This window comes from Mustela erminea, chromosome X, assembly GCF_009829155.1.
Source record: "Mustela erminea isolate mMusErm1 chromosome X, mMusErm1.Pri, whole genome shotgun sequence".
Taxonomy (NCBI): domain Eukaryota; kingdom Metazoa; phylum Chordata; class Mammalia; order Carnivora; family Mustelidae; genus Mustela; species Mustela erminea.
The window spans coordinates 64,485,855-64,496,635 of NC_045635.1; the positions used below are offsets into that span (position 1 = coordinate 64,485,855).

The following is a 10,781-nucleotide window of genomic DNA, read 5'->3' on the forward strand; positions in this document are numbered from 1 at the left end:
AAGTGGATGGCAGTATTCAGGAACACAAGTCATTTAAACTTTTTAGTATCTACTGAAATGGGAACAAAGGAGGAAGAAGTATCCAGAAGTCATCCTTTCCTGCCTTGAAATTCCATCTTTTACCCATGTTCATTCTACCAGATTCAAATACTCAACTACTGTGTTCTTATACCATATATGTCAGTAGCACTCAGCTGGTACTTAGCATCTGCTACTATACTTTTAGGGGGAATGGGAGTTGAACATATATGTCTATATTCTCCCTAATATATTCCTTTTCTAAAGGACTGTTCTATCTCCTCAGTATTTCCAATGACTGGCATAGAGTAAACTCATATATAACCCCATGCTCAAAATATTCAAAGGCTCCCCATTCCTAAGCATAGCATTCAAAGCTCTCTGCAAGATAATTCACACATGACTTTCTAATCATACCACAACTCAGCTCAAAAAAGTTTCCCTTCCTCCTCTTCTACTGAATTTTCTTTAACTTCTCTCATAATAAGCAACACATTCTGCTTATAGTTCCTTCTTTAAAACTCAGAGTACTCTCTACTGGAGTGTAAGCTCCTCAAAGGAGGAAACTGGTCTGGGATCATCTTTTTTCCCATGTGGGAAATAACAAATTGCCCTGTACAGAGGAATAATAAATGCTTACTAAAATGAAGATAGTATCTGCTCAGAGATTCCTTAGAAGAAGAGTGGCGATTTGTTGAGCATTTTAAAAAAAACAACCCTGAAGTCATTTAGTACCCTCCAATATTCTCTCTTCCGTGTCTAAACAGATATTCAGTAAGCGGTGTTGGATGCATGATAGTCATCCTTTGAAAGAAATGTATTATTTCATATACTGAATGTATTATTCTGGGTGAAGGCCTATGAGAATCTGCATACTATTTTTGCAAATGAAGTCTGAATTTGTATTTTTTAACTTTTTATTTTGACATATAGTAAAAAGGAGATGACTATTCTTTACCTCCTTGAAGGTAGATCAGATTCATCTCCCGAGGGTACAGTTATTAAAAACATTTTTTAAAAAATCATTCAATAAAATATTGCATGAGATCAATGAGACACTAACTAGAAAGTTGTTCTAAGTAAATGTCTTTGATCTCTGGGTATTTTTTAAATGTTATTTATAAAAACATCAAATGTCTTTTATGGGAGGACTAAGTTACTAGACAAAATGTATATTAATACAGATTTTTTTATAATGTAAACTCCATGGGGACAAGGCTTTAATTTGTCCTGTTCACCTAAGCAGTACTTTGAACAGTTACTGGCACATGGCAATAGAAATTTGAATATCTGAGTAATTAGCATGTCCCAGACACTAACCTAAGTGCTTTGTTGTCCTTTAACTAATTTAATCTTCATATAGTCCAAGAAATATTCGGTGTATGAATTGGTACTTTTTGCAGGATGACAATTACAGTGAGTTCTGAAATCAATGGAGTTCCTAAAACTCACCAGGTTATGCAAAATTACGCAATGAACACCACAAGATTCATAGGGAAAATGGGGTTAGAAGCACAACACTCAAAAAACTTAATCATAACACATTTTTTTAAAAGATAGAAACCTAATAAAAATGATAGCACAATTTTGCATAGTTTACACATGAGGTGATTAAGAAATACAAAAACACAACAATACATACAGCACTTTACCTTGAAAAAGACCTGAAGTTTGCTTGTGGAAGTACATCAGAAGGGCTGCAGCTCATGAATTACTGTGAAATGATGGGAGGAGGGTTATCTGAAATCCGATGGAAAACTATAACAAAAGATGTGGATGGGAGTGGCTTAAAACACAAGGGGTGTACTGAGCTAGCCAACAGATGTTTGAGGTATGAGGTGTGTACATGTATATGCATGTATTTAATGCAGCTCAGTACAGCTGGGTGTAGTTTCCTGCATTCACCCAGGGGAAACTTGCTATAAAGGATCAGACAGTAAGTATTTTAGGCTTTGTGGGTCTTTGTTACAACTATTCAACTCCAATATCGTGGTACAAAAGCAGCCACAAACAATATACACAAAAGGGCTTGGGTGTGTTCCAACAGAACTTTATTTATAAAAACAGGCCACTGGTTGGTGATTATAATTTGCTGATCCCTAACCTTTGCATATGAAAATGCAAATTTTGTCTTCTGCTCAAATTGTTCCCTGATGTATCAATCTTGTTGGGACAAATACGCATATTCAAAACAAGCATTATTGCAGAACTAGGTTTGGAATGCTATCATGCAAACCAAAAAATAACTAATATAATTCAAATAAGCAAAATAACAAATCTAGTATTATATGAAAAGAAATTGCTTTAATTTTAGACTTTATAAATCAGTGATTATCCAAAAGTTAACGGACCATGTCAAATGGCCAAAATAAAAACAACTAAGGACAGATTTTCAACAGTCGATAAAGTGGTGATGCAACATGGGGGCTTAAGTGGGTAGGAGAAGAATAAATGAAACAAGATGGGATTGGGAGGGAGACAAACCATAAGTGACTCTTAATCTCACAAAACAAACTGAGGGTTGCTGGGGGGAGGGGGTTTGGGAGAAGGGGGTGGGATTATGGACACTGGGGAGGGTTATGTGCTTTGGTGAGTGCTGTGAAGTGTGTAAACCTGGTGATTCACAGACCTGTACCCCTGGGGATAAAAACATATGTTTATAAAAAAAAAAATCTGTGCATTAAATTCTACACAATCTTTAAGAAAAGTGGAAAACTTTTGACAGTTCAGGCTCATTTACAAAGGGCACAGGTGGCTTTTTCAAGATCATCAAGCTGCAAAAGTTAACATACAAACTGCACTTAGAAGATGAGTAAGTTCTGGACATCTAATGCATAGCATGGTTACTATAGTTAACTATACTACATACTTGAAAGTTGCTAGAGAGTAGATTTTAAAATGTTCTCACCATAAAAACAAAAAAATGGTTATGTGAGGTGAGGGATGTGTTAACTAACATTATCGTAGTAAACATTTCAAAATATATACATATATTAAATCAACACGCTGTACAACTTAAACTTAAACAATGTTATATCTCAACTATATATCAATAAAGCTGGGGAAAAACATACTAATTGCACAACAGCTATATGATATTTGTCCAGGAACTGAGTTAAAAATTCTCAGCTGACCTGCTTCCAAAGAGAAAACACTAATATATATAACAATCCTTTGCTTGCTGTATCTCACATCTGGACTCTCCCCCAGTTTTCTTTGTCAAAACTGTACCCATCCCTCCAAGGGCCAGATTCAAATGCTTTCTCTATAAAGTCTTCCCTGGACCCCATCAGAAATATCTCCATATTCATATCTTCAGATGCAATACAGATACCATCTCCTCTGTGAAAGTTTCCTAGACATCCCTGAAATTAGGCTTTCCTTCATTTCTGGTACCCAATAAAACCAATATACCTCTATTTTAGCCTGGTTTTATACTTGCTTATTTACTTATTATCTCCCTCACTAGGTTAAGAATGCCTTAAGGAGATGAGAATTTTGTTTTATTAAACTTTGCATGCCATAGCCCAGTGCCTGGCCCCTAGTTGATACTCAAGCATTTGATCAACTAATAAAGCAGTCTCCCAAAATATGAAGTATAGGATATAAACACATGAAAACCAATGCTATACCAAAAATTTCTTAAACAAATATTGTATAGAACAGTCAACGAGAAAGGTGGACTACAGTTACCAAGAATGGCTACTTCAAGCCAAAACTGAAAGACAAAGTCTCAAGAAACAGGATCTGAAAATAGTGACTATAGCACACAATTCACAGAACCTTTTCCCAGGGCAAAAAGCACAACTGGCCAGAATAAAAAAGTCTTTTCAGACGTATCATCTCTAATTATAAAAGGGCAGACAGAAAAAGGGGCACCTGAGTGGTGCAGTAGGTTGAGCATTTGACTCTTGGTTTCAGCTCAGATTGTAATCTCAGGATGGTGAGATGGAGCCCTACACTGGGTTCTGTGCTCAGCACGGAGTCTGCTTGAAACTCACTCTCCCTCTCCCTCTGCCCCTCCCCCCTGCACTCTCTTGCTCTCTAAAATAAATAAATAAATCTTCAAATAAAAAGGGGAGAAATACAATATCCTGGATTAATAATCTTTCAAAATAGAAAACATCCTGAGCCACAATAATATTAACAAACTTCTCAACAAAAAGGGTTTCCTTTCCAATATTTGCACAAATACATGTACATTGATGACAGAGGATACCATCAACAAAACACCTGTATCCAAACCATGTACGTTTTAAAAAAAAGATATGCATACATGGCTAAAGAAACTTCCCTTTATCACTACCCTTCTTCCTACTCCTCAAAGTAAAATTTAAAAAATGGTCAACATTCACAAAAGCAGGACTATTTTTTTTATCTTTATTTAAAACTCTACACCCAATATAGGGCTCAAATTCACAACCCTAAGATCAAGTGTCATATGCTCTACCAACTGAGCCAGAAAGGCACCCCCATTTTTTCTTAATAACCTTATAGAACATCAAGTACAAGTTCATTTCACAAATGACAAAGCAGAAGCCTGGAAAGGATGAATTTGTCAAAGGTCCTATAATGAGGTAAGCAACAGAGCTGTACCTAGAAAACCCAGGTTTGGCTCAGAGTTCAGTATTCATTCCTCTACACCAGCAGTTCTCAAACTTTTAATCTCAGGAGCTCTTTACACTCTTAAAACAGTTAAGAACTAGCAAAGGCCACAAAGAGCTTTAGTTTATTTCCTTTTTTTTTTTAAAGATTTTATTTATTTATTTGACAGAGAGAGAGATCACAAATAGGCAGAGAGACAGACAGAGAGAGAGATGAGGAGAAGCAGGCTCCCTGCTGAGCAGAGAGCCCTATGCAGGACTCGATCCCAGGCCCCTGGGATCATGACCTGAGCCGAAGGTAGAGGCTTAACCCACTGAGCCACCCAGGCGCCCCAGTTTATTTCCTTTTAAGAACCACTGTTATAGGGGCGCTTGGGTAGCTCAGTGGGTTAAGGCCTCTGCCTTCAGCTCAGGTCATGATCCCGCGGTCCTGGGATAGAGCCCCCGCGTTGGGCTCTCTGCTCAGCAGGGAGCCTGCTTCCTCCTCTCTGTCTGTCTGGTTCTCTGCCTACTTGTGATCTCTGACTGTCAAATAAATAAATTTTTTTTTAAAAGAACCACTGTTATAATCATGTTACTTCCTCCAGAACTGCAGGCTTTATCAGTTATCTATTAAACCTGCTCCCATTTTACAGGTAGAGAAACGGAGGATAAATATCTTGCATGTCTGCTATTAAGACAATCATAAGACAAACATTAGCATACACGTACAGAGGAATCCCGCTTAGATGCTCCTTTTACTGTCCTACTGTAGTCAACGTTCCTAAGAGAAGATCTAAACATCATTTTCCTATGGCTTAAAAACCATTTGAACAGCTTTTGCCAATGTTCAAGCAAACAAATTCTGGAGGAAAGGACTTCAAGTAAACCCAAGATTTGCCTGATATAATGCACAAATCTGGGGCGCCTGGGTGGCTCAGTGAGTTAAAGCCTCTGCCTGCAGCTCAGGTCATGATCCCGAGGTCCTGGGATCGAGCCCCACATTGGGCTCTCTGCTCGACGGGAGCCTGCTTCCTCCTCTCTCTCTCTGCCTGCCTCTCTGCCTACTTGTGATCTCTGTCTGTCAAATAAATAAATAAAATCTTTAATAATAAAAATAATAATAATCCACAAATTTATTCAGACTCCAAGAATGAAACAGACACATAAAAACACACAATTTCTCACAGAAAAATTATTTCACACACCTGTATCTATATAGAAATTTCTTTAAGTACTACATGTATCTTATCTCTAGAAATACAATATATAACTGAAAGCTTATGGTCAAACTATACCAAGGGTTGCCAATAATGAGAACTGGCATTATCGAAATTAAAGTCACAAACATCTTTCTTTTCACCCAATCAGCAACATAACCAAACAACTGGTATTTAAATTCTTTCAAAACCCTTTATAAAAATTGCATGTACTCCCCCTCCACAGCCCGGCTTAATACCTTCCACTTAGTGAGAATGCAAATATTTCACAGGTAACATTTTTCAAACATTAGGTTAGTAGCCAATGATTGTGAATTACCACCCTAACATACCTGCTAAGACATTTTCCCAGCATCTCTCCATTTAGACAACTTCTGCCTTTTGTTATTTAAGACCATGGGGCACTGACTGTCTCAGTCAGTGGAGCACCTGACTCGATCTCAGGGTTATGAGTTTAAGCCCTACACTGGGCACAGAGCTTCTTAAAAACAAATAAATTAAGGGCGCCTGGGTGGCTCAGTGGGTTAAGCCGTTGCCTTCGGCTCAGGTCATGATCTCAGGGTCCTGGGATCGAGTCCCGCATCGGGTTCTCTGCTCCGCGGGGAGCCTGCTTCCTCCTCTCTCTCTCTCTGCCTGCCTCTCTGCCTACTTGTGATCTCTCTGTGTCAAATGAATAAATAAAATCTTTAAAAAAAAACAAATAAATTAAAAAATAAAATTTAAGACCAATAACAAGTTATACTGCTGTCAGCTGCTATAAAGATTAGAATGTCAAGTCCCAGGGAGCCTGGGTGGCTCAAGTGGTTAAGTGTCTGCCTTCCCGCTCAGGACATGATCTTGGGGTCCTGGGACTGAGCCTGCATCAGTCTCCCTAGTTTAGTGGGGAGCCTACTTCTCCCTCTCCCTCTGCCCCTCCCCACTGCTCATGCTCTATCTCAAATAAATAAAATCTAAAATAAAAAGAATGACAAAAATATCTCTGACCTTTATACAAAAATAGTTTATCTGTCAATCAGAAGCTCATCTTTCATAATAATAAATATTTCAAGAAACAAGCCAATCTTATTTAAAATAAAATACATAACAAAAGCTCCTTAAAAACGATAACAAAATCTTTTAAAGACTGAGCCACTGATTCTTCAGTGTATGATTTAGGCAGGTCATCAATTTATTTCCCTCCCTTCTTGCCTTTTGGCTATTTTTTCACCACAGAATCATAGAAAATATCGTTTTTTATGAACACTAGTAAAAATCAGAACTACTCTTTGTTCCTATTTAAGTGCTCAACAAAAGTTCTGATACAAAAAAATCTGGCACTATTGTGTAAAATAAAATTAATGATAATGTATAGAACTGCTCTATTATTTCTATCTCACATTAGGAGAGAATCAAGAGTGATTCAGTACTGTGAGTTCAACTCACTCAAACACTACCTGTCAGATTATCCTCTGACTATGATTATGACTTGAGATGAATGACACTTCAGTCTGAGACAGTTCTGAACACCCACTTGGTGCACTTTCCCAGTAAATAATCGGGGAGCATCATATATTTCTAAATTAACATTTATATATGAGGTTCTTTACAAGGGGTTTTTCATGTAGCTTAAGACTTTCCTGGAATTAGGGGCGCCTGGGTGGCTCAGTGGGTTAAAGCCTCTGCCTTCAGCTCAGGTCATGATCCCAGAGTCCTGGGATCGAACCCGCATCAGGCTCTCCACTTCTCGGGGAGCCTGCTTCCTCCTCTCTCTCTGCCTACTTGTGATCTCTGTCAAATAAATAAATAAAATCTTTAAAAAAAAAGACTTTCCTAGAATTAAATGTTTCAGTTTTTCTCATTATCTCATCTGTGCATAAAAGGCAAAATATTTTAACAGCTACAAGCTCTAAGACCTATATCAAAGAACCACAATCAATAGTAGCTAATAGGAACTTCTTCCGCTGTAATACTTGGGCTAAATTAAAATGATCATAATCACATTAGACATGGCAGTTCAAGGGGGCATTAATGCCTTGTGGTTAAGAACATAAATTCTGGGGGCACCTGGGTGGCTCAGTGGGTTAAGCCTCTGCCTTCGGCTCAGGTCATGATCTCAGGGTCCTGGGATGGAGCCCCACATCAGGCTCTCTGCTCAGCGGGAGCCTGCTTCCACCTATCTCTCTCTCTGCCTACTTGTGATATCTGCCTGTCAAATAAATAAATAAAACCTTAAAAAAAAAGAACTTAAGTTCTGGAGTAAAAACGGGGTTCAATTCCAGCTCCACCAATTACAAGCTGTATAGCTTTAGTCAAGTTCTTTGATCTCCCTATGCTTCAGTTTCCTCCTCAGCTCTAAAATGAGGAACACTAAGTACCTACCCTATAGTTGTTTTAAGAATTAAGATTATACAGGTGAAGGTCAACAATAAGCTCTCTTCAAGACCAATACAAAAAAACTGATCCTGGCATAGAATGAATGAAGTCTTCTTTTTGTGAGGCTTTCAGTAAAATCTAAAGGTTATACTTACCTATAAGGTACACCCTTCATGTAAACTAACATGAGCACCTAATAACCAGCCAACAAGTTGTACTGGGTACCTCTTACATACCCAATACCCAATAAATAAAGGTTTATTGTGGCTGGACCAATTAACATAAATTCAGAAACAGAGACTACAATCTTTACACAGCTAGGGATCTGTAATCTAAGAACTAAGGTTTATTTTTTTTTTCTCAAGTGAAGGAAAATATCTTCTATCTACTGCTTATTAATGTAGAAAAATAGGCATAATAGGTATCACAGGCTCATTCCCAAACTCCACATGCTTGGTAAAGTGCTCTAAAAGCTTCTACTATCATAATACTTATTCAAAGGCACATTTTGCCAACTACCAATGCAATTCTGATCCATGCTCCCTTTAGTTTTCTTTATTTTGCCCCTAGGCGCCAAGGATACCTTTCAGAGCAGAAAAATTCCTTAATTCACAAGAGATGAAGTCAAATGTCAAAGAGCCCGAAAAGCAAGCGAGCCACCTGTGTAAAAATACTATATACTTCCTATTAACAACTCATATTTTTAGACACTGCCAAGAAGCAAATCAGAAGCACAAGAGAAAAACAACCTCAACCTAATAAACATACTTGATTGGTTTGAGGAAGCCTGCTAGGCACAGCTTCCCTTGCAATAAATCTTACATCCCATCGACCCATCCTGCTCCTCATCCCTCACGGAATAAATTTTTTAAAAGTAGGGTCTAATTACTTTTGCTCGAAATTTGCCAGCAAGTGGAGAAACATCTGAGGTCTGCCTTACCACCCATCAAAGCTTGACTTCACGAAAAGTATACTGGGGTATACCCTGTGTTACCACCCCTTTGCCTAGAAATAAACCCAAGGATACCCCTCAAGATATGGAGTAGGGAAGGAATGAATGTAAAAACCTAGCAAGGACTCACCCGTTCACCTCCCAAAAAAGAGCTTGTCCCCAGGGGTTGCAGAAAAAAAAAAAATTCCGCAAAGCTGCGATATTTCTTGTCTCCTGCTATCCAAACGCCACTGACTCGTCCCGGGATCTCACATCCTCTGGCCGCCCGCCCGCCCCTCCCCCTCAACACCCCCCCCCCCACCTCCTCTCCTCCCCCACGCAGTTTCCAGGCCCAAAGATTAGGAAGAACGACCGGGATACCAAAACCGCCTCCGATTTAGGAGTCTCAATTCCACAGGCACCAAAGAATAAACGAGACGAGGCCAACGAAGCTTCACCGGTTAGGGAAGGCTGGAGGAAGCGCCCAACACGCCAGGCCGCGCCCCCCCACCCCCACCCCTCACCCCCACCCCCACCCCCACCCCGGGTTGGAGCCTACCGCCGAAACTCCGAAATCCTTCTCACCGAAAGAGAAAACGATGTCTTTCCGCTAAGCGATACTCAGGCCTAACCCACCAAGCCAAAGCTTTCCCAAACACCCTACTCAAAAGACGCATAGGCCTAGACCGCTAGGACCCTTGAGATGGGGTTGTATTTTACCTCATGGGCTCAGCAGTCATGTTTTCGCTTCAACGCCTTGTAGCTCCAACGACCGTAGGGCGCCGCTTTGCGCTCTCCAGCACGGGGTTACAACAGAAATGCAATGGACTCGTAGTCGTCACTATAGCTGGTGCAGGATCCTCCCCACAGCTCAAAGGCCGCTACCACTGCCCCCGCCGCAGGAGCCGCGGAAACAAAGCGACGCCGCCGCCGCCGCCATTTTGTTGGGCCGAGGCTCAGGCAGAAGAATTGGCGCGTCCTCCGTCTTCCTCTTTCCGCTAACGATTGGCTACCTCCTCTACAGCTCAGACTCTTATTGGTTACTGAAATTCACCTTCTTTGGGGGCCTGTTGCTAAGGCGGTCTACGTCATTTAATCCCCTCCACCTTTTCGTAGGGGCTCCTGTTAAGTCCCAGTGACCCGAAAGTGCTAGTGACGTATTTTGACTTTATTTTGAAAATGCTTTTTGATCCATCCTCCTTTCCTTGACATATTGACAAAACAATAACAGCAATTTACATTTATTGAGTGTTTACTATATACCAGGCACTATACTAATCCTCTATCCGGATTAGCTCATGTAATCCCTATTCTCTTTGAGGCAGACAGGCGCTTGTTAACTACTTTTTCCAGATGAGGAAACCAAAACACAAAGTCTCGATTAAGACCAGACACCACACTCCTAAACACTGATCTATATGACCATCCTGTGTCTTGTCTTTCCTATATTTCAGGTTATGATCAAGTTCTTTACTTTTCTAGATTTTTTATAAAGACTATTGATCATGCCAGCATGCTTACAAAATATATATTATATAAAACTAACCTGAGATCTTCATGTGAGTCTTTCAATACTAAATAAACTCTAAACTGCCACCTGAAATACACACCCCCCACACACACTAGATGTAATGTTAAGGTCTAATCAAGGTCTATTTCCTCCTTATTACAGAGGTT

General features: G+C 39.7%; 1 protein-coding gene across 8 annotated transcripts in view; it reads right to left on the reverse strand.

Moving 5' to 3' along the window:
• Positions 1-10,084, reverse strand: part of ATRX (ATRX chromatin remodeler) — a 290,605-nt gene extending 280,521 nt beyond the window's left edge. For all 8 annotated transcript variants that reach the window (XM_032331146.1, XM_032331145.1, XM_032331144.1 and 5 more), the window contains exon 1: positions 9,825-10,084. In XM_032331146.1, the coding sequence (XP_032187037.1) occupies positions 9,825-9,844 (20 nt within the window). In that variant the 5' untranslated portion in view covers positions 9,845-10,084. The remainder of the gene's footprint in view (positions 1-9,824) is intronic.
• Between the last annotated feature and the right edge of the window lie 697 nt (positions 10,085-10,781).